Source organism: Pezoporus occidentalis, unplaced genomic scaffold (genome assembly GCF_034315485.1).
Source record: "Pezoporus occidentalis ecotype Australia unplaced genomic scaffold, CSIRO_AGI_Poc_V1 ctg171, whole genome shotgun sequence".
Classification (NCBI taxonomy): domain Eukaryota; kingdom Metazoa; phylum Chordata; class Aves; order Psittaciformes; family Psittacidae; genus Pezoporus; species Pezoporus occidentalis.
Genome location: NW_026913543.1, coordinates 226,505 through 251,073, shown reverse-complemented (window position 1 = coordinate 251,073; position 24,569 = coordinate 226,505). Strand labels below are relative to the sequence as shown.

Genomic DNA, 24,569 nt, shown 5'->3' with positions numbered 1-24,569 from the left:
AAAATCAAAACATAAGTGGCTCTATATGTACCAGATTCTTACTCTGCAGAAACAGCTAGAGCAGTGACAGAGAATGACAGATGAGGAGCAACGTGCATTATCAAAGTGTGTTTGAAACTGGCATTCACAAAATAAGTCATATTTAAGGCATCATGGTTTTGGTTTATATGTATTATGTTAGTTATAGCATCAATATTTTTATAAACAGGAAAGGTGAGAGAATTTCTTGAATTATATTTCTACTGGTGAAAGCACATTTTTAAATATGCTTTCTAGAGACAACTACAAATAACTACTGTAACATAAAAACCTGTTAAACCTTTAAAAAAGCAAGCAAAGCAATACCAGTAAATGTTTCATATGAAAAAGAACTCAGTTTTAATACAAGTAAGCTTGGTTCACTACCTCGAAACACTGAGCAACTACAACCAGAGTTTAAAGAAGGGTTTTCTTCTCTCATGGCTAATGGGTGTCATTCTTCATTAATGATTTGATTCACTTTGGGTACCTCAATATTCTAAAAGATAAATAAGACTTTCTAATATATTTGCAAATGTTAAGGGAATGAAGTCATATCATGAGTACAATGTGGCACATATTCAGACCACATCAGGATGGGACAGGAAACAGCCGTGTTTCCCACTTTCTACTAATTTCATCAAAATTCTCCAAGTTGTGAGCTTGTAAGTAGAGGAAGTACTAAAACACAGAAGAAAGGAAGTGGCAGGAATTGTTGAATAGGAAGTTGTGAACTTTGCATTACCTACTAAAAAAAGATATCTACATCTTATTTACTGGTAAACTTCATTTCCTTGAAGATGTTTGTACCACACTGTTTTACTGCCTTTCTTGAGATGCCATTTTTAAGTCAAAAACGTGAGGGGGATTATTAGATTTATTTAGTATCAAGAAACTGTTCATTCAAAATGATGAACCATATGTTACAACAGGTATCAGCTCCATAATGTAAGAAGATTTCCCTCCTGCATTCTGTTTTTTTCCCTACAAACTGGACTATAATACAAACCCCAGGAAGTTCTGACCTATGGCATAAGAATGCTTCACTCTGTTGGCTATTAGTAAGAATGCAGGCAATGAAACTACAGACTCGTTCTGCCAAAGCATACTCATTACACTATTACCAAAGCTTTTTACCATTTTTAACATAATGAGATTCAAGCTTAAAGAGCATGTACAATTAACAGGATTGCACAAACCATGTTCATGCCTCTGCGTGCAGGGAAAGGCCAAACTCGAGCTTTGCTCCTACAACAGGACCAGGAAATAGTCCTACTTTTAGCAGTTAAGTTTTTCAGCATACTGCCATTCTGGTTTGTGGAACTTCGTGTAGCTCTAACTGCTTAGCTACCATTCCCAGAGAGAAGCTGCAATTATCCTTTTTTACACTGATTTCAAGAAAGACTTTTGGACTGAAATCTGAAGAAACTACTACAAATTCGCATGAACAGCTTGTTTCAATTGGGATCTGTTTAACATGGCTGCTGCTGTTATAATTACAGATGCCCACATCACTGTATTTATAATATTCAAATTTGGGAAGGAAAATTTTAGTGATGAGTAAAAGCATACTGAATTCACTGAATGGTGCAACCTACAGGTTGCCAAGCTACTGCAGTGCACACAAAAACCTGCTGAGAACAAACAGTACTGCTGAAAACAGATGTTAGATAAAGCAGAATTTGGATACTTCTGTTTTCTCACATGACTAATATGTGTTTAAGAAACCAATCCAAGCTAAGCTAGTTCAATAATAAAGCTTAGAGCTTTCTACACCTAAGATGATCAGCTCAAAATCTATGGACCAAGTACAGTTTTGGGGACAAGTTAAACACTGACGCCATTTCCCCTGTCCCCACAAACACAAGCTTACACACTTGTTTACCCAACTATATGACTCTCAGGTCATGTACTGGCGGAAAAGGCCACGTTACAAACACGCAAGCATGTTGTTTGATGACGGGGACAGGACACACTGTCCAACCCTCCCATGGCTCCAGGACAGAATGCCTGGGCACCTTTGCTCTACACCTAGGGTTAACAGAAGAAGTGGCACACAGAAAAGTCAATACTTTCTTTGGAAAGAGAAACTTAACCCTTGAATGCTGACAGAGATGTAACATTCACTGAACTGACGTTCAGAGAGGTTAAGCTGCTTAGATCCGAGGTAGGTTTCTGAGCACTTTGTTGCCCTTTACGCACAAATAATAATGCATATTAATTCTTACAGTGAATATCGATCCTGCATTTTACTTATCATAAACATAGTTTCTAGTGCATGTTAGCATTTAGTTCTCACACAGGAAAGGTGAATATGAGTATGTCTTCAGAAAAGACAGTATGTAAGAAAATCTGCCTATAGCCAGCAAGGCTAAGAACTCCCTGTGGAAAGATACAACTCCTCCCTTAACCCCAAAGCAGCCATACATGAAATGCTAAAACTTATTCTGTATTTTATTATTTCTCCACGTTGCAAAGCAATACTTTAAGACACTGACAGAACCAACCCTGTTCTAGAGACTGTTTCAACTGTCGCTGCAGTGAAAGAGAGCTTTCAGCTCCAGCTGTGCAGGCCATCTTCTCCCCATCTGAAAGCAGTTCGAGAGTTTAAAAAACAAATGTCAGCGTTGAACAGTCACATCACATAATCAAGATAAGCTTTCAGACATCCTCACACAGGACAGATTGGCACCCTGCATTCCAGTACATGAAAAAGACTGCAGAACTTGACAAGCTAGGCCTTCAAAGGACTATTTAATCCTCTCCATGCTAATGAAATAGATTTGTGAGTGAAAGTAAGTTGCAGAGATCAGATGAGATAAACAGTTTTGCCACTTTATGCATCTACTAGTACTGCTAGTTTAAAATAATTCATCCTGAGAACACCAACTGATTTACCAAAACCAAGTAATGCTCACAACTTCTACCTCTGTAAGGCCAGCATCCCCTCTGGAAATGCATGACTCCTAGTACTTCTTAAACTCCTCTTTCCCAGCTCAGACAGAGTGCTGTACCTAACACCCCACAGCTCCACTAGACGCTCTTCATGTTCCGCTTCCTGCCAGCCGAAGCCGGTTATCAGTCTCCACTAAACATGCTTTACAATTTGGTGGCTATCTCAAAACCCTCATTTGCAGCCAGACACAGCTGAAACTAGGAGGTGAGTATAAACTACAGTAACTTCCAAACATCTTTAAAAAAAACCCTTCACCCCTATCACATCCCCTTCCATTCCCCTGGCCCTGAAAAGACCATTACACTGCAGGCTTCTCAGCCCTGATCTACAAATAAAGGTTATCAACATTAGAAACACGCACAAGTGCTTCCTCTTACATGAACAGTACTGATGGCAAAATATTTTTACTAGAAGACTGGATTATTTTTCTCTAAGTACTCTAAGGTGGATTTTTGCCTGTAGAGAGACAGTTTTATATGGAACAGACTGCTAGCAAAGACTTTAGCACAAGAAAATCCTAAAGTTGTAGACATAATTACATGAAAAGAAGAAATGTCTGTGTTTGTTCCTAAATAGGTAGCTATATCAACTTATTTAGCTACTCTTAACGGATAATAAGCACATAACAGAAAACCTCACTCCATGTGGTAGAGAACTTCGCAGACACACATCAAATAGGGAATTTCCTGCTGTCAGTCAGTCACAGAAAAGTGGCCTGTACACTAGGCTACATAAGGCAATCAAGTAAAGCCAAGCATAGTGCACTTGGCTCCTAGCAGAGGTTCTGAATGGTAAGTTTTATGCAAATTATTTATGCTTAAACCATGACAATTATAAACAAGAAATCAATGACACATAAGACATAAATCAATAGTTTCCATGAAGCTTTTCTCTGCCTGCTTCTTGACAAGCTTTAAAAAGACTTGTAAGATTAGACCTCTCCACTAATGTCAGCTAATAAACCCAGTAACTTAGCAGCTGTAAAGATTTTACATATTTTCAACCCCCTATTCCAATCTTTCACCATTACTGAAAACAAGCTGAGTCTGACAGACCCACAACAAATAAACTCCAGAACCTGGAAGTACACCCCAAAACCAGCCCTATTCCTGAGCCTGCCCCCTAAGCAGGCAGCTAACTGCCTCTGGGCTTTGGACCTCAGGTCGCTTACATCTTCTCCTTCCCCCAGCTGAAACCACCCATGCTCTCCACCTGCTTCTGCCTCCACCAGCCAGAGCCAGACTGCCACATGCTTTCTCATAGTTTATCTGTCTGTTAATAGGTTATCACAGTTACTCAGTTATCAGAGTGATAATCGTAGAAGAACTGAAAGTAATTGCTATCTAAAGGAAATTATTAATGAACCATCTACGTAATATTTCTCACTGGCAAATCAACCAACTAACCCAACTCAATACTGCACTTTTTTAGTACACTACCAATTCAACCACAGCTAATGTTGTAATACGCAAGGATAAAAAGAATGGGTTTGTTGGGTCACAACACACATTGTCCTTCATGTATTTAATATACTAGTTTTGAAACAGTACAAGGGCAGACCTGCTCTGGTCACGTAACACTTCAGGCCAATTCTGAGAAGATGCTAGTACTGGGAATGAAAACATGGTACAAGTTGAAACAAGACTCTTGTTGATGTCATACTACACATTGCAGTTAGTAACTGCCATTGTCACAAGTTTAAGAAACGAGTAACAATGTTACTTTCCAATGTAATTAAAATGTCAAGGGAGTAAACAAAAACATCCACTTCCACTTGTCTACTTCTCCATCCTTTTCTGTTAAAACTTTATGAGATTTTTTTCTTCTATTTCTGGAAATATTCAGAAGATTTCTATAATATGTGTATACGTATTTTGGCTGTTTAACAAACCATGTCGCACTTGGCAGTTTCGTGCTCCAATGACCCACCCTCTCCTTCTTTTTAAAAGAAGTTCCTCTTACTAAAACCTCCTGATTGTGTCAGAGTTCTGCTTTTTCCAGTAGCCCCCATCTTCAGTCACTTACGCCTGCGCAACACAAAACAAGGATGTACAGTCTACACAGTGATCCAGCAGTTTGGTCCTACTTCAAGCAGCTACAAAGACTGTACAGAGACAGTGGAAAAAAATAGGCCCTACACAGTATAATGGAATCACCATCTTCTAAACCAGTACGGGTTATTCTTCCTGACAGAGAAAGGAAGTATACTCTTCCTTAGTTGAAGATGCATTTTTAAAATAGACTTCACATTTGCTTCCTGTGATCACATTAAAAGGTCACACTGTTTACGCTGCTGTAACCTGTTACTGTGGGATTAGAAATTATATAAACAAGCAATTCTCAGTCAAATGTGCACCAGGGAAGAAGGTTATGAGAACATTCCTCTTTATGTGTACAGCACTTGTTCCAAATAAATATAAAGAATCTGAGAAACAGAGTGTCTTTTGTAGAAGGGCTTACAGCATCAAGTACTAGATGAATCATGCACTTCACAGAAGCATAAAATTCTGGGAACTTGAGATACAAGAATAAGCACCTGAAAGATCACAAATAGAACAGCCACTTTATGTTCAAAATACTACTATTGAGTAGCATTTTTAACAAGTGATTATTTTAGTACAAAACAAAGTATAGTGAGCTGTCTGCCTGCAGCAAGATCTGGGTAGCTCCACACTTGCCACTGGAACAGCATGGAAGTTTTTCTGTAATTGCATATACTGACGGAATGCAAATGTTGCTTTGCTGTTGCTTTATCTTGTGTTTCTACTGATGTAGAAACTGTTTTAACCTTCTTCTAAGTACAGGAAAAAGACTGCACCACGCAATTCAAATCTGATTCAACTATCTAACAGCTGGCGAGACAAGTAAATCCTCCTCGTCTTGATCTCTTCACCCTCAGTGCTGAAGGTGTCTTTTTATCTCTTAAACCACATCTTCCCAAAGCATCCACAACAACCAGGAGCTGCAACAACTCTGAAACTATTTAATGTCCTGGATCCTAACACAGAACGAAACAAGACATCCTATATACACACTAGAAATCTAGTTCCAGTCCCTAACAAAGGAAACTGGCCTTAATGTAGCTATCAGTATGCTACTTAAGGAAATCCAGTATAAGATTAATGATGGATTCAGCAGAAAGGTTTTTTTTCCTCTGTTTTCTTCCATGGAAGATATGCCCACCTAGGAATATTTTTCCATTCCAGAGGATAACAAAACAGCAACTAAATAAACTATGCGTTCAGTATCAGTGAAGAATTTTGTGAAACAAATCAGTGCAAAATAATTCTCTTGAAAGTATAGTATAATCTATCATGCCAACAAGAACAGGTAGGAGACGGCAAGAAAGTGTATGTCAAGAACAAAAGCCACCAGGAAAAACAAACAAACAAAACCCCATAAACCCACACAATTCAGGAGGAATTACATCTTGAATTGGTGCTGATGATAGATATTTGTAGCTGAAAAACATAAAACCTCTAGCTACACTGGTTGAAAACACAGATCTCTCAACTAAGCTGTCTGCATGTTGCTTCCACAAGTAGATGCCCTTTACCAACTTGTTACTCCACTAGTTATGAATGCAAAACCAGTAACTTACAGATATAATGTGTTTATCGGTTCATATTCTAGGCGAAAGTATTGTGCAAGGTGAAAGCATATGGAAAAAAGAACTTAGAAATAAAAGAATTAGAAATAAAAAAAATAAAAAGGGAAACATTTCCAAAGGCTTCCTATTACACCAGCTCATTCTCCTTCCCAACAAGGACATCAGATTTTTCACTGCTGTTCTATGAACCTTTTTTCTTAACTGCAGAAAGCACAAACCCAATTTGAAAGTAGATCAGCTATCACTATTAGCAGAATCACATGAATTTCCAAGAATCACTTTTATCACTTTTTCTTAGTATAATGACAGGCAAGCTGTTGAATCTTAGCTGCATTCCGTGTGGGCGAGAGAAAAAGCACATCTAAATTCACAGGGTTTGGTAGAAAATGAATTGGCGTTTGCACCACAGTATCTACAAAGTGAACACACAAAGGTATTCTGATGCTGTATCACAGTGCCTCTCCCAGCCAAACCAGCAAGGGCATGTCTACTGGCACCAGAAAGATAAACAAAAAAATGTTTCTTGTGCAAATCAACATGAAACAAGTTGACCAATGACTAAAAAAATAAATCTCAATGGTAAGTGCTGTAAACATCAAAGCTTCCAGATCAGATCAAGTTTGTTTTATTAATTATGAACATTGCAGAGAATCTGCTTCTACATTTTCATAACTTGGTTCTTTAAGGATAAACTGCAGACATTGTTCACTATGGCTGCTCTCCTGACAGCAATGCTGTGCACACTTTGGTGCAGATACAAATGGTCCAGTCTTATTGTTCTAGTCTACTATGTTGACAATAACAAAGTTTTCAATTCATGTCATTCTGTACAATGCAGGAACACTGACGCACCTCACAGCAGCACTGAAAATGATACAAAATCTTTGGCAACTCTCTAATGTTTGTCCTGTATCTCAGTTTATATGAACCTCTTTCCAAATCAGTTACAAAAATAAGCAGATTTACGTAAACTTTAATATGAAATCCTACACCCAAGAACATTTTAACTAACCATTCCAGCTAAAGGGTTTGGGTTTTGGTTGTTAATTTGGTAGGTTTATGGTACAATATTCAAGTACTAATCAATTTGTTGTTAATAAGCCTCCTACTCAACTCACAGTTTGAAGAGCTTTTGCTCCATGCCAGGAACTTATCCCTTCTACTTCTGGGCAACAGCCTCTGTTTTAAAAGAGGTGAACAGGGCTGCAAGACAGCCTACAACCACAGGATAAAATCCTCCTCTGATGTTGAACTGCCCAAAGCAGCAGACCTTTTTGTCACACAGCACTAACTTAATTTGCAGGTACTTAAAAAACACCCCAAACACAGAATCTCCGAAACCTACTAGAAAACTACTTAATATATTATGCATAACAGATACTGATACTCTCTACACGGTTTTTGTTCCTTCCCTTCTTGTGTCACAAAAGGTGTAATTTTGTGTTTAAAAAAAAAAGCTAACACTTTACTGAACACAAATCTCACTTTGCATATGGGGCCAGTAAAGAAAAAAAAAGTTTATTTGCCTACTGGAAAATCAATTCAGTGGCATTATCTGGCGGCTCAAACAACCCACCCAATTCTCACATTCACTGGAGTACAAGGGATGCTTGATACTTGAAGCTTTTACCCTTTTTTATAGATGGGTTTTCACTTCTTTGTTTGCAAACTCTCTTCCTCCAACTTCTTTTAATTAAAAGAATACACAAATTCTGAATTTCAAAGAATTGATATCCTCAGATATTTAATGGGGCTAAATTCACAATCCAAAGAGATTATTATGGCACGCTAATGACACTGACCTAAAACCTGAGAACTGATACCTTTACAAGCAGCAGTAATATTTATGTGTAAACCATAGTTTAGAAAGCCTCAGCTATAGAGAACCCTTGGAGAAAGCCCATTTGCAAAGCAAGTATTACAAGAAAAGATTTAATTTTAATGTTTTGTTAACTGTTAATTCAAACCTATCCCCAATATATAGAAAGTTATTTTAGTTTCCAAAATACCTGGTCTGCCACTACCACATTTTATTCTCTACTTACAAGGGCTATTTCTATTTGAATTTAACATCGTTTGGCTTATGGCCAACACTGCATTCTCCTTAACTGTCAGTTTCCTTCTATATATGTACCCTTACAGCAGACAGAAAGAGGAATAAGTAACGTGTGAAAGAACACACCAAGGCCATAAAAACCTCCCGAAGGTGCTCAGAATCAGGTGTAGTACTGTCTGCACATTGTACAATTTCTACATTTTTAGCAAATTCTATCACCTTAACAGTAAGCCATAAGAGGCTCTACTTTTCAATGTTCTATTTACAGCAATGCTATCACAGAAGATCTGGATTCAAGTACTTAGATTTTAAACTCTGAAAACCAAGTAAAACTAAGCAGCTCTAAAGCTCTATATAATGGAACTTGCTCAATCTTGCATTTGCCATCAGTAGACACAATTGGTCTTGATCTGAAAAAGTTAGCAGCCTAACTAACCAATGCAGCTGAGTGCCCTGAAACATTCTCAATATCACAGAACATACCATCACTTGCAAATGAAGGCAAAGTCTGATTTTGTCACAGTTACTGGCTTTGCAAGCCACAGAGACTAAGCTACTCCATCACTGGAGCCTCTCCCACATTTGTATCAAGATTCAGGGGCTGCATAGCACTGGAAAACATGGAGTATCTTTAGCTGTACTGAAGTCAAAAAAAGAGACTCCTTGCAACTGTCAGTTCTAAACTAGCTTTCCATAACCAGAGCCAATTAAGCTAAGCCTCGAATGAATCAACATAGCATGAATTAAGAAGTGGTGAGGCTTGCATGCAGAGACCTGCATTTTCAAGTAGCAAGAACTGGCAGAATAAAGTACAAAGATGCATTTATAATAAGTCATGCTCATGCCACAATTTATCTGCTGCAAAGAAGTTTAAACTTTTTTAGCACCAGAGCAAAAGAGTAACCCAAATGCTTAGAGACTGCAGCAGTGCAAAGCCTTAACTCTCACTGAAGCTTATAAACTGAAAACACAGTAGAACTTCCTGTTCATTTACTTTAAATACACAACACAACCACACAACTACCCGGTCTACGGGGTCAACCAATTCACAGTTTACTTTAATCATTAAAATCTATATACATATTCTACAAATATTTTTCCAGAGACAGTGAATACATTGAAAAAAACCCTTTCCATGCCTTTTCTCTCAACAGAGATGTCTGAAACATCCACGATAGATTTTTATCTTCCATAATGTAGGTAAAGCCTATTAACTTTCATAATTTGTAGTATTTTAGTTTAGCTTAGAGAGGTTGGAGGAAAATAAAGTAACTCACATTAATATTAGAATAATAAAGAAACTGAGAACAGCTGCGTGTCTCTTGCAGGCCTCAAACCAAACTGTAACTGCACTTCAACTTTCCAGAGTACAGGCAGCAGTACAGTTAGTTCTGTTTTCAGTACACTCGCCTCCAAACATATTTGAAAATCTAGACTACATCCAGTTTGTTCTTATTTTGTGTTCTACTGACTAAAAAAAACAATTAGAGAACAGTGCAGTTTAATTTGCTACCTTCTCTGCATGAGCTGTCCCCATAGATGTTTCTGTAAAACCAAGAGTCAGCTCTGCCTCCATCTATGTTGTATGGGATTCCAGTTGAATGGTAGATCAGAGAATAATTCAGAGGTATCTTTACTGTTACTGATAAGCACATCAAAGTTATATCACTGGCCAACATACTAAAGTCAACATAACCAGCTTATATAAACACAAGAAGCAACTCTACCTGTATTTGAGGGTTGTGTTTTTAAGGTATCTCATTCTATCACCCTGTATAAGAAGTTAGAAACTAAAATACCTCCTAAAATTCTGAAAACCTTCTGCATACAAAATTACCATGAAAATCTGATATTGCAGTCACTGTAGCAAATGAAAATCCATTGTTGCTTTGACATTCTGGACAAGTATCGGTATCTTTTTCTCCCCTGCTCTAAAAGCAAGCCTAAACTGTGCTTCTCTTAGCTCTGGGCTATTGCTTCTTTGTTGTCACATCTCCAGAGTGAATGTTTTTCATTCCTATTGATACCTCTAATTATATTTATGCAGGGTGCTATTATTCACTTACCCTTAAGCATTTGTTTTCTATTGCATACCTTCACCTTGGTTATCACACTGCAAAGCTCACATATAATCTGCTGTCCATTTTCCTTTAAGTTTGTTCGTATGCTAAGATCAGGTCTTATTTTACCAGTTATCTTCTAAGCATGTTTCTCTACAACAAAAGCCATGGACAGAACCAGACCAGTCCTTTCTATCTACTGGGTCTCTGAACACCCTCAACAGGATCTCGTAGTTCTTGTAGCAATTAAATCTAGATGAAAGGAAGGAACAGCACTAGGTATTTAAAAAAACAAAAACCAACAAAACATGGAGCGTTTCAACAGTGTTCACCCTGTGGCAGCGAACAGTTGCACTACACGTGCAGTGCCCAAGACATGATTGTCACAAAATCACCTACACAAGGTCTTCATTTTGAAATGCTTTTGTCTCTGTCCTGTGATTATTTAAGGTTTAAGAAAATAATCCAAATGTTATTCTTGCACAACTGTACTATTCTCATAGCTGAACACAGCTTTCCCTTGTCCAGAAAAAAAGAAGCCTGGACAATTTTAATCCTTCAAAGTCACATGGCACCCATGTAGCCATCCTTCTGATCAGCTTCCCCTCCCTGTAGCATTCGTTATTCCTCCCCTAGATGCTGTGCAGTTCTGTATCTCTAGATTATAGATTTAGCCAAGAAACAAGAGGAGGCGCCTGTTAGTAAATTGCATTATGTTTCACATGGAATGCTGGTGAACATTTCTGAATTTTAGCAGTTACAATCATAACACCCAGATACAAGAAGCCCGTGGTACAGTTAACTTGGAAGATGACTTTTTTCTGCACCAACAACATACATTATTCTACTTACTCCATTCTTCAGGCCTAAAAATACCTAAAAGGATTGGTATTTTTAGGACAACTGCATTGCTAATGTCACAGCCCAGAAATCAAAAGCACGGATTATAGCGAAGTACGTCGTTCTTCCAGATGTACACGATCTGCAAAATGTCATTTTCAACATCTGATATTTAAAAGATGCTGTTGAGGAGTTACATGACATCAATGCATACACTGATCAATCTTTAAAAAAAAAAGCTCCACCTCTTCTGCTTGTCAATAGTTGGATGCAAATCAAAGAAACACTTTAATTTTTGAGTTGAGTTTTAGTCCTCAATCAAACCTCATGCTGTGCCACAGTCTGAGCCGGCTACTGAGTCACATCATTCAAAGATAGTGGGACAAAAATATCACTGAATGCTGATCCTGCATTGAAAATATTCCACAGTCCCTCGTTCTCTTTATACGTTTCACTTCTGTAATTAAATTGCACCCACAGAAATACACCACCTCCATGACAGAGATATATTACTCAAAATCATTTCCTGAGCACTAAGCCTGCAACATACCAAATCATCAAGAATGGTTTAGCAAAAACATAACGTCATATATGCACATGACTTTCAACTGATACAGTTAGCAAGCCCTGAAACTCCGCAGGAAATTAAATACTCTAACAAAAAAATGACCTTCTGAAAAGCATGCTCAAGACTTTATGCTTATTCTCTAATAGCCAAACAACTAGAAGTGTTCATCTTGCAAATTACTACATTTAAAGCTTGCCTGCCGTGATTCTGAAACTGGAGTTCATCTATTTCACTTTTAGAAAAGTCCACTCCTTCTCTTAAATGTGTATTGCCAGAGAAATCCATAGCGAAAGGGAAGCAAAGCCTAACCTCTATGTTGCAAATATGAACTTAAAACTAATTAGTTTACGCAATATAGCAGTTTAAACATTCAAATGGATTTTACAGTAATACTGCCTGGTCTGACTGAACACACCCGCCCACCCATTCATGCGCTTCATCTCCTTTTAAACTTCATTCTGGATAAATGTGCAAGGAACTTTTTAAAGGGAAAAGCCTTCATTTATCATGTGTGTGAAGGTGGATCCAACGAACAAATATTCTTACAAGTGTTCATGTTTGCCACACACGTTTTTCAAAACGTCACCAAAAAGCTCTAAATGCAGTAAACGAAATAATAAAAACCAGTACCAGGTAACTGTACAAGTAACACCAACAAGCTGGCTTCCGGCTATTATTAAAGTGACTGAAAACCTAGGTGCATGCAATGCTGCCCATCACTGCTAACAGAAATGAAAGACGACAAACAGGATACTAAGACTTATTCCCTTAGCGTTAGGAAACGGGCAACTTTAAACGGTTACTGCGAATTCCTGTCCATGCTTAGCTCCAAACGGAATCCGGAGCGAGAAAAAGAGCGGGGCTGAGGGGTCCCGCAGAGACAACCCCGGCTCGCCCGTGCCCCCGGGCAGCCCCGTCGCGGTACGGGAGGTCCCCGCCCGCTGCCAAGCGGAGCGCGCTGCCCGCGGGGTGCCCGTCCACCCGCAGCGCCGCCGGGGGGGAGCCGCCCGGCGCTCCCCGCCCACGGGGAAAGAGGTGAGAGGGGCTCCGCGGCGCGGGGGCACCGAGCGGGGCCTCCCGCTGCCCCCTCAGCGCCCGGCGGGAGGGAACTGGGGACGGGAAAGCCCCGACCAGGGAGAGGGGAGGCTGAGGGACCTCGGCACAACGGCGCGGGGATGGGAGGGGGGCAGGACCAGGCGGCAGCAGAGGGAGGGTGAGGGAAGGAGCGCTCCCCCCTCAGCACCGGGACCGGGGGGCTGCCCCTCACCTGGTAGATGGCGGCCCAGCTGCCGGCCTGGTCGAGCCGGTGGAACTCCTTCTCGATCTCCATGGTGGGGGCGCCGCGCCAGGCCTGTCCCCCCCGCGCCGCTCCCGCCTGCTGCTCCGGCAGCTCCGGCTCCAGCTGCTCCCGAGGCCGCGGCTGCCCGCTCTGCATGTCACCCCTCCCTTCTCCCCGCCGGAACTACGCACCCGCCCCGGCGACGCGACGTCCGGGGCGGCCCGAGAGCAGCGGGGTCTGAGCGTGGGGCGGTGGGCGCGGGGGCGCGCGGCGCCAACGGTCTGTAACGGTCGCGGCGGGCGCGAGCGCTCTGTGTGGGGGCTGTAGGTTCCCCCCGTTAAACGCCCCCTGAGGTGGGGTCCGGCCCGGACCTGCTCGGCGGGAAACGGGGCGGGCGCGGCCGCCGCCTCCTCCCCTCCGCACCCTCCCCGCCGACCCGCCCGGGGCCGCACTGACAGGTAGGGCGGCCCCGGCAGGGCTGAGGGGTTGCAGGTTGGAGGTGGCAGCGGGGAGCCCCGGCTTAGTGCTCGGTAACGGGGTTTGGCGGCGCCGTTGGGTGTAGCTCCTGGGCTCCAGGCTGGTCCTCTGGTTCCTGAGCCGTGAGGAAGGGCCCGAACTCATATTTTCAAGCTCTTTGTCTGCAGCAAGAGGGTTAGAAACTTGTCAAACTTCTCATGAGGCCATTTGGTTGCAGAGGAAAGGCTGTGAAGGGTGGGCTGGCAGCAGGTGCCTGTCCCGGCAGCGCAGGGTGCTTGTGTGTACGCGTGTGGTCCACTTCATGGATGGGGAAGGCATCCTGCCTGTAGTCGGAACATGGAGAGTTCATTTTTCACTGTTACACAGCCCGCAGAGTGAAATGTGTTTCTGCCAGTTGTCCCATACCCTTTGACTTAAAGGAATGTGTGATGTGACAAGCTCCAAAGGGAGTTGGATGATCTGTCCTCGGCTCTTGGATTCTTACTCTGAAATGGCCTATACTAGCAAGGTGCTACATGCAGTCCTATCCCTGGAGGTAAACGTGTCATTCTACTCCACCCTTTTCATTAGGCCATTCATTTCCAAAGGAAGGTGTAGCCTACAAATCTCAGAGAGTCAAGGTCTTTCTTCCTGAGTTTCAAGACCAGACATTCCAAACATACGGACATAGTTATCCCATGTATAATGCTAGACTGTGCTTCCTTTCCAAAGCAAGAATTTTCACTCCTGATATCAGCCAGCTTCTGTTTGTTAGATTACTTCTCAGGCTTTTAGAGTATACTGTTCCTGAGGGCTGGTGCAGGCTTGGCATACCTGGTGTCTCTGCAACACGAATGCTGACCCAAAATAGGGTTTGTGAGAGTGGATTTGTAGGATCAACATTTTTCAGGAGTGAATTTGGTTATAAATACCCTAAGTTCAGCATGGATTGAAGACAGAATGGTAGAGTTGTCACCAGGCAAGATGTATCGATGTTGATAAAGACAAAAGTATTTCATAGCTTAACTGCAGCCTTCACACCACTTCATTGTTCCTGCTGGAGGAAGCTTTTCCCTTCTTTTGCTAATAATTCTACTGCACAGTCTTTGGAAGAGGCTCCCTTTCACTGTTCAGCCACCCAGATCCAGACTTGCTATATAAGTGCAAATGGATGCTCTCTGAGGAGAGGACTAGTTAAGAGATGTGAGCTGAGGGGGCCAGAATTTTGGGAAAGGGTTAATAGTAGCACCCACAGCAAAGGCAAGCTGTGAAAGCATCTTTATAGGATGAAAGTCTTAATCTAGGTAAACAATGAAACATTAGTCAGCTGCTGTGTTGCATAGAGGCATTAGCAGATGGTATTAAAAAGATTATTTTCTTGCCTTTTTTACTGCATGGGATTTCTCTTGATTTTTGGAACTAGGAAGATGCAATGTTAGCCCCATGAATTAAAGGGCTTCCACCTGTTGAGACTTGCTTCTGTGTCACTAAAAGATGGGGGACTACATCTTCTCTTGCAGTCTGGCTGTTCTGACACAGGATCTTTATCTTGAGTCCAGGTGGTGAATTTTTAACCTACTGGACCTGGGGGCATAACAAGTTTAACAACTTTGCTGCTTTCCCCTTTCCCTGTTATTCAGGGTCATGAGTTATGAGCATACGTGGAGAGTCTTGCTGTGTTTCAGTGGTACCATACTGAGAGATGAATCTTTATAATGTCACCAAAGTGCAGTTCCTGTGGATGGCCATTTTTCATGCAGACATAAACCTGATCCTACCTAGAAGAGGTCAGGGCTTGTGATGCTGCAGCTAAATGCAACTGAATTACTGCAGTGCATAAGCATTTTATAAGGGAAGATAGCGTACATTCATTTGTGCTTATGTCACCTGAATGGATGTAATAAATAAAATCTGTGCAAGTTCTTCAGTCAGTGATTCATCAGCAATATATTCTGCTAAGTGTGTACTGTTGTCACAGAAATAATTGCCTTGAGTGACAAAAACTGGTATATTGCCCTGAAAAAAATGATATTCAGCTGAAGATTTCACAGAGTAACCCAGAAAGTAAGAGACTATAAAACTTGCTAGTGTGCCTTACATTCTTCATAGATTTATGTCTATCACAGTTGCAATGTGTGTGACCAGTAACATTTTAAAATGTCTTGTTCTGGTTCAATCAATGACTTTTATTAAAAAATTGCAGATTTTGGAGGGGATAGACTGTGTTATAAGTGTTTGCTATTTATGCCTGTAGAAAAGAGGTAAGAAGCAATTTGCAGCAGTGATACACATTGTGACTTCTATTTCAGAAACAGTTTGCAGTTAGATTCTAGTTTATGTCAAATAATAAGCTTCATCTCTTTGGCATCCTGTGATGCTGCAGCAACGTAAAGGGCACATATGCCACTTCATGGAACCATCAAGTGCATTCTGAAGGTGGGCATTCTGGAGTCCTCCTGCTGAACGGAAGACCACCCTACCTTTTACTTTGTAACAGTTGTAGGGGTTTGTAGTAATTTTTATTTGGCTCTAATATACACAAGGCTCCAGCTACCCACAGAACGATGTGAAACAGGCTGACCTCAAGTTTAAAAAATAACAGTAGCAGAACAATGAAACTAATTCTATTATTTTTAATTCACTTAAAATCCATAAAATGACTTATTCAGTCTAATAATTATAAAATTTTAATTTGCTGTCTGCTAACAATATTCAACATTTTGAGATGACCTACTTTAAAACAGCCAGTGTCATGAATCTTCATTAAAGTGTCTGCAAGTATGATACATGTTGTTCCTTCACTGATTTTTGAATGCAACTTTGTAGTTACATTAAGCCAGTTCTAGCAGGCTGTGCCTCCAGCGTGCAGCTGGGAAGGTTGTCATTCACATTCCACACGCTTAATGCCACTGCACTGTACACATTTGTATCTCTGTTTAGCAGAAATACAGTCTGTGTGCAACAGAACTAAGACTTGGATCGTCTGGCATGTCCTTTTGGTGTTATATCTGAGCAATTCCTTGTTCTGATTTTCTCTTTTGTTGTAGTTCAAGATTGTTACTGTGTGAAGATCTGTCTTGATTTTCCTCTCACAGATTTTACAACATCACACAAAGTTCTAATGATTCACATGTTATGCCTTGGGTACTTCGAAATACATGGAAGTTCATAAGCAAAATCCAGTGCGATTGGACATTGTCATATGGTGGGATGAGACTGTTTCACTTCTGATTTTGTTCTGATGTTAGCATCAGTTTTATTGTGATAAAATTATTTTGGATCTTTAGTACTGTATGTAAGGTCAGGACCAAGCCTGGTATACTGTAACTTGGTGTGATTTCTGTGGTGAAAATGTACATTAGCTTGTAATTTTTTAAATACTGAAGTCACAAATTAATACTCAGGCTCACCTAACTTTAAAGCTCCCTGAAGAGACAGGTGATTGAGAGCGGAACTTACAAGAGAGTGTGCTTAGTGAAGACTCAGATTGAGAGACTACAGTAGGATGTAGTAGAATTAGGAAACTATTAAATATTTTACTTTATGTACTTCTCAGAGGCTTAGGTATCTGAATCAAGGGTTCAGGAAAGTATGTATCTCAATTGACAGATGGGAGCCACCTTTGGGAGCAAGATGCACAAGCTGGAGAAATTTTTTTAATAGAGAGAAAATGTTGTGGTGAACGTGAGGTAAGGACAAAATTACTATAGGCCAGGTCTGAAGCAACTCATCAGAAAGGACACTCACATTTTAGTCCTACTGGGGGTGGATGTTTGTGCAAAGCAGTTTCACATACGTAAGGGAGGCTAAAAGATCTCACCAGACTCCATGACCTCATGGTTAGGACACTGCTGAGACACAAAAGATGTTTCCCTCAGGCAGGGGCAAGAGTTGAATGCAGGTCTGCCACATCCTGGTATAGTAAGAGATGTAACCACTTAGCTGAAAGGCATTCCCATCCACAGCTCCCTTCTTTGTTTTCAGAATGTGGTCTACTGGTTCTTTAAATGTGTCTTCAGGAGCAGGTTTCTCAAGGGATGTAAGGGTGGAGAGCCTATAGGTGAGCTGGGGCCTTAGACTAAAAAGAAAAATTGACATAGGCAATTGTGCTAAAACTGAGGGAATTTTGTGCATATTAATTGTTCAGGTAGAGCATTTTAGACTCAAAGTTTTAGGCTAGTGACCTCAGCATGGATCTAGCAGAGGATTCATTTTTTACTGGACGCTGCCCAGGGCTACTGTAGTAGGATGCTGGTGTCAGAAACCATTCACAATTTATCAGAAAAGATGCAATTAAATGATGTGGCTATTGTAACTTGAACAGTGGGAGAATCAGTGTTGAGCTTCAGTCTGGCTTGTAACCCTGTATCCAGTCTATCCTTTTAAAATCAAAGGAATGATTTTCTGCTATCTGGCTTTCCTGATGTTTGCCTCTTTAGGCCAAGATGAAAGAACAAGCATTTGCTAGGAAGAGAATACTGAAATAAACTCTACCAAACTTGTCACCACAGATAGGGCCACTAGGAAATTTGAATTAATCAATGAACCTCAGTTAAAAAAAAAAAACACAAACAAACTCAGAAGTGTTTGCATAGTTGGTTGGTGCTAAATTCCTAGAAAAATTTACAGGGTAGGATGGTGAGAAGAAGGCTAGTATTTTGTCTGGAATTCCTGCTGGTGTTCTTATCCTGCAGTACTAAGTAAGTCCCCAAGAAGAAAAGGATGTAGTACATAATGAAAAGGATGGAGTACATAATAAAAAATTAACTGGCTCTGGACAGTGAAGCTCTACATGATGTGGAAGTCATTTGGGAATTTTCTCTTCTGAAAGACCAGGAAGCAGGATGAGTATTTGTTCTTCAGTCAACACTGCCTTTTGCATTTAGAAGGAACCATTTCCTAGCTGCTCCTTCAGTCAGCAGAAAAGGTTTTACTGGATGGATGTCTATATATCTAGCGAGAGATGTAGTTATATACAGTCACTTTGGCTTGGCAGTGCTCCGAAAATGACTCTTCAGCTTGGCTTGTTCTTTCTGTGTTCATTCATAGTTTGACAAAGAGGCATTAAAATATTAGTACACAAGTGTGTTAACCTATAGGGAAGAAAGATTTCTTTATTACATCTCCATATTGGGTCTGTTGGAGAGAATGCTTGGCATCTTTTTTAAAAAGACAGCTTCTTTCCGAAACACATTAGGAGAGGTGGCACCACTTTGCTGTGGAGTAATCCCTCCTGTGAGTTCTAATCTATGGGAAGTAAGTGGTGCATTTGACCTTGTCTCGTAATGAGACAGATGATGCTCTAGAGGTTTTAGGATTTTTTGCAAAAGAGGAGATGAGCTGAGCGTAAGAACTCAAACTGCAGTTTGTAAATGTGCAACAGAAAATTTCTTCTGATATGCAGATATCAACAGTCCTTGTGTCCAAAGCACTTCAGGACTGAGATGGTGAGAGCTGACCCTAAAATGTAAATGGTACAGAGTCACTAAAGTTCCGCTGCAGTGAAGCATCTTACATGATGGATGCAGTGCAATGCAAAACAGAAGTCCTCAGTGAGAGGAGACAAGCACAGCTATGAAGAAGAATGGCGCATGGGTTCACCTGCTTCGGATACCCATCCCCACAGAGAGAATCCGCATCTCCTTGGATGGCTGGGAAAGGGGCCAACATGGACGCTAGACCTCTCTCTGATCAGCTGGAAAGCCCATCAGAGGTCGGTTTCACTGTAGTTGGTGCATAAAGGTGGCCTTATTCAGAGCTTTACAGGAACGATGGTTGGGACCAACCTGCATAGGAATTCGGCTGGACCAGGAGCAAAAGAAGCTGCGGAGTGGAAAATGAGGATAGATACTAGTGATGAAAGGGAGATGCTCTCACGGTGCGGGACGGGGAGGTAACGTCACGCTCCTGTGAACGTTTTGGTGGCACCATCTAGTGGCTGAGAAGCGTTACGTTACGTGAGGCGCCCACCCGCGTGACCAGAGCAGGGGAAGGTCCCTGTCTGCATCGCCTGTGCCACAAAGCTGTGCTACAGTCCTCATCAAGGGGCCATTGTAACCGTGGGTCAGCCTCAGCTTGAGCTTCAGCATGTCTTGACATGATTAGCTGGCTGTGACCTCAGTGGTTGCTTACCTTAACCTATCTCATTGCGTGACTGACTTCTCCAGCCTTAGTAATGGAACTGGGCCCCGAAATTACTTCAATGAAGAGGCTGCTGAGAGAGAGCGTTACCTGTTGCAAAAGAAATGTATGCACCATTAAAAGTAACCGCTTGGTGTCACTCTTTCCCACAGTTAATGGAAGTTAAGGCTATAAATTGTTTACTCCGTACGTGTCTCTTTTGGAAACATCTCTGTAAACAGGTAGAAGCACAGCTGCCCATGTAAAGAAACAAATGTCTTCTTTGAGATTAACTGTTTCCTGTAATGATAATAATAATACCAATATCTTGTACTACTCATTGCAGTGAATCTGATTCTCCAAGGATGAAGATGAGATTTAGCACTGGAGTAGATGTGGCATCTAAAGTGTAGGCAGATGTACTTGCGGAAGGCTGCAGCCCTGTTGCATGTCATAACTACTCATTTCTCAGCTCCAAAACACATACTAGAGCAATTGTTTTCCTCTGTGTGGAAACCAAAACCATCATTTTTCAGTTTATGAAAAATATAAAATTTAGCACAGAATTATTGTTGCAGCAGTGCTATAGGGTCTCATGCATAGACTGTCCCTTTCTAAATTAGGCTCTGCATGAAAGTAGTATGAAAAGACCATCCTTGACCCATTTAATCAAGTAATAAGTAAAGTTCTGCTTTCTCCAGTATAGGGTCTGAAACTGTTAGTGTATTTTTGAAAACTTCACCAGGGTGTCGATGGAGGGCTGTTAAGAGTTGAGTCATTTAACTTTTTACACTGTTCTTTGCCATTACTCATTGTGAAGATGCACTTTTCCGCTTGCAAAATGTTTTAGTCTAAAATGCTCTAGCAAGGAAAATTGCCCCTTGCATGATTTGCCTTGTTTTGAAAGATTCATTTCAGTGACTTCTGAACTATTTTCTTCTTGGTAGGAAGCAGTACAAATAAAAACCAAATAATTTTATAACACAATCTAGTGATGATTGGAACAGAATTGGATTGGTAATAGGAATGTCTGGATTTGAATTTCTAGAAGAAGGTTCATTTCCATAAGATTTCCAGTCCTGGCTTGCAGTGTAAAGAGGGTAAATTAATATCTGGATTTATAAGTTCAGTTGAAGCCAAAGGGGGCAATAACTGTTTATCCTAATGCTGAATTGGACTCGACAAGCTCCACAATTTTGGATGCCTATCCCAGTAGAATCAAAGGTCTTAAATATTCAGCCAGTCACAAATATGGGCTGAAAAAAGCCACCTGGATCATAGAGACCTGTGCCCTACAAATGTGTGCAACCATTTAAAAGCTAGTTAGCCCTCAAATTGCACTCTCCACAAAGATCCAGAGCAGCAGAGCATTTCCTAACAGCCTGTATGAAATTTATAATCTACCTTACAAAATACTAAAAGTTGCAAAATCTGCAAAGCATTGCGGGGGAAAAGCAGAAGAGATTAAAATCCTTACTGGTGCCTTCAATCCTTAAAATGGTGGAGGATTAGGTGACTGAAAACATTCTGTGATCACAGAATGCAACCCTTCTCGCACTTTAGAGAGGAAGGCAGTGCCTCCCCCCAAATAATTCCAACCTGTGTAACTTGAGGCACGTTGGTCTTCATCCCAATATACACTGATTCAGAGTTTTTAGTCAGTAAATGATCCATTAGAACCTGGCACTTGAAAAGGAGAATCTAAAAGGGTTGGATCTTGTAACTTATTCCACTTCACAAAAAAAAAAAGAAAGAAAAAGGCAGGTACTCATCCAAATTCGAACATGCATTTCAGATCTTCTCTCTTCACTTTCCATAGTTCAAAGCAACATGATGAAGCAGGTTGCAAATATACTAAATCTGTTATATGGGGTGCAAGATACATGACTTCATAGCAGAGTTCTATGTTACCTGTCAGGCTCATTCTCTAGCTCTTGGGAAATAAAAGTCTTCCTCTGGGAAGGGATAACCAAAATGCTGTTAGAAGGACTGGGATACCAACACCTCTCGTTACTGCCTCTGTTAAAAGAGAGTAAGAATAACTTTTTTAGTAAGTACATCAGTTTGCACTAAATTAACCTGAAGAAATAATCTGTCAGAATTCTGTGTGGAAAGGAAAGAAGGGATATATCTACCTGTTACCTGTACTTCGAAGTTTCAGCTATCAGTGATGGTGTGACAAACTGTGCCTATGGGGAAGTGTACCCTGTATGTTCATGCATGTAAACCTTTTGCTGATTCTGATATTTTTCAGCCTTCATGGGTTCTGCAAGATGCGTTTAAGGTTGATGTCATGCTGTGGCAGAAGCAGCTAGAGGTAGAAATTTGTAACTCATAGATGCTAAAACTCATGTTACCATTGGATGGCAGTATAGACCTTACTGCTCATAGTAATCACAGCAGTAATAATTTTATTCATAAGAATTTTAGGTCAAGCAGCAACTAATAGGGAAACAGTTACTCAAAAGACCTTTTAATGGCTAACATGATATTAATAACATAAAATCGCACTTGCAGAGCTGGCTTTAGTTTTGCAGCATTAGATTTTAGGAAGTCTATGTTGAAATCTTGCTAGGTTGCTTAGTTTTCTAAATAGAGATTTCAAAATGCAGTTGATTCTGTCACATGGGACTCAGGTACTGTGTGCTCCCTACTGTCATAAAAGATGTATGGGTATGTTTTGTGATTAGAGGTTACTTTACCCCAAGGCTTTCACTCACTGTTCTATGCTTTATGCAATGATTTATATGATGAATGTTTTCAGCAGCCCTTTCTTTAAATAATCCTTTTTCCTTACAGCAGATGTGGCATATCAGAGTTTGGAATCACCATCACCTGTGTATCTGAGGGTGGCAGAATGGGTGAGTGCTAAAGTCTGCAGACCTGTAGGCTTTCAAGCATAAATATTTTTCACCTCAAGTTGAAGACACAGTGTTCAAGGGGGTGTCTGCAGTTCATTCAGAGTTGTGGCTGCTGTTTTTACATATGAAGGAAGCATTAGCTTAAATTTGAGTTAATGATACACCATTACTTTAATGCTGAGGCAGTTACGTCATTGCTATCACTATGGGCATAGTGTGGCATTCAGTGCAAGCAAACCAGTGGCAAATTTGCCTTAGTTTCCTGTATGGTTTTACAGTCCTGTGTTCCTTGCTGCCAGTTCACTTGGTGTGAGGCTAAATGAACTGCTGACTAGACTTGAGGCTGTGTATCCAAGTTGAAGTGTTTGGCAGCAATACTGACTTAGCCCTACCTCCTTTGCCACCTGCTGCTGGTTTCTGTGGTACACCACCCCTTCATTTGTGCCAGCCCAACTATTTATGCAGCTGCACTTGGAAATGGAGCTGGGAACACATATACTTCAAATAAAATAAAATAAAAGAAACAAAACCCAACCAAATTACTTTTTTTGTCTGGATTAGTTTTAAGCAAGATTAGGTCTCCGGTGCAGTGAACCACATGGCTACATAAACAATTGTTCTAGAACAACAGAATACACTGATGTTGAGGCAGGATGATTACAGGAGACAAATATCAATACCATAAGTCAGTATTGCCACTAAAGACTTCACCTTGGGACACCACAATTAAATCTATAATTTGAGTGATTCACAGTAAACTGTGTTTTAAAGTAATGTTTGAAATGATTGTGTTTGAAGCTACTTCCGTATGCTATGTCCTGATGGCACACAGGCTTAATGTGGGCCCTGTAGTGACAGAAAATGGCTGTGGAAAGAGTGCCATGACATTCTTTTTACCTAGGAGTAAAATGAGAGCCTTCTAGTTTCAGATAAGCCTCTAAGTGTAAAAAATAGTGGTAGAGTGCATCCATTTTTACCAGTATTTCATTGAAACAAGTGGAACTATTTTCATATTGTCCTCTAAAACCAGTTATTTTTCTGGAGGCATATCTTACTTCTTTTGTAATGTGGGAGTTTTATCACTCTTAATTTATTTTCCGCACAGGAAGAGGAGCTCAGATGAGCTCCATTTCAGTTAGTCCAAGAAGGGCTCAATAAAGCTGCTTAAGAAACTACCACCACATTTGGGATGAGGGCAAGTAGATTGACACATTGTATTTCCCCAGCACTGTATATAAGGAAGTAACTTTCAGCTGAAGCATTTTTTACCATTCAGATACAGTTAAAATTTCAAATCTGGCCTACTCTGAGAAGCTGACAGGCCAGAAAAACAGGGCTGCAGGGGAAAGAAACCTCCCTGCAGAGCTGGTCTACCTGCCAGGAGAAAAGGGACCTATGAAACTTTCTTCCAACGTATTATCTAAATCTTATCTGCTCAAACACTTCAGGGTTTAGGAAGAGCAGCCAAAGTCAATTCTTGCTTAGAGTGTTTAAAACAAAAAATAAACAGAAGAGAGAAGTTGTGCGTGTGCAGGAGGAGGTGTTGGGGTGGAGAATGGACAGGGTGGTGGGATTGGGGAGGGAATGTTTTAACCTACGTTGACTCTTCTGAAATCTTCTTGGAAGTATACACTGGTTTCTCAAATGACAATGAAATTGCACAATCCATAATTGTGGTGGTGGAGAATTGCTGGCGGGTATCCAGAGGCCAGTATTCTCTCTGATATCAGCAGGTAGATGAAACA

The 24,569-nt window shown here is 40.7% G+C and overlaps 1 protein-coding gene and 1 long non-coding RNA gene across 3 annotated transcripts in view; one reads left to right on the top strand and one right to left on the bottom strand.

Moving 5' to 3' along the window:
* Positions 1-13,592, bottom strand: part of PTPN1 (protein tyrosine phosphatase non-receptor type 1) — a 42,371-nt gene extending 28,779 nt beyond the window's left edge. Inside the window, exon 1 of the mRNA XM_062613923.1 lies at positions 13,376-13,592. Within this exon, the coding sequence (XP_062469907.1) occupies positions 13,376-13,543 (168 nt within the window). The 5' untranslated portion in view covers positions 13,544-13,592. The remainder of the gene's footprint in view (positions 1-13,375) is intronic.
* A 76-nt stretch (positions 13,593-13,668) lies between these two features.
* LOC134161255 (uncharacterized) overlaps positions 13,669-24,569 on the top strand; it is a 105,146-nt gene continuing 94,245 nt past the window's right edge. For both annotated transcript variants that reach the window (XR_009963906.1, XR_009963907.1), the window contains exons 1-2: positions 13,669-13,845; positions 22,763-22,824. This is a non-coding gene — a long non-coding RNA (uncharacterized LOC134161255). The remainder of the gene's footprint in view (positions 13,846-22,762; positions 22,825-24,569) is intronic.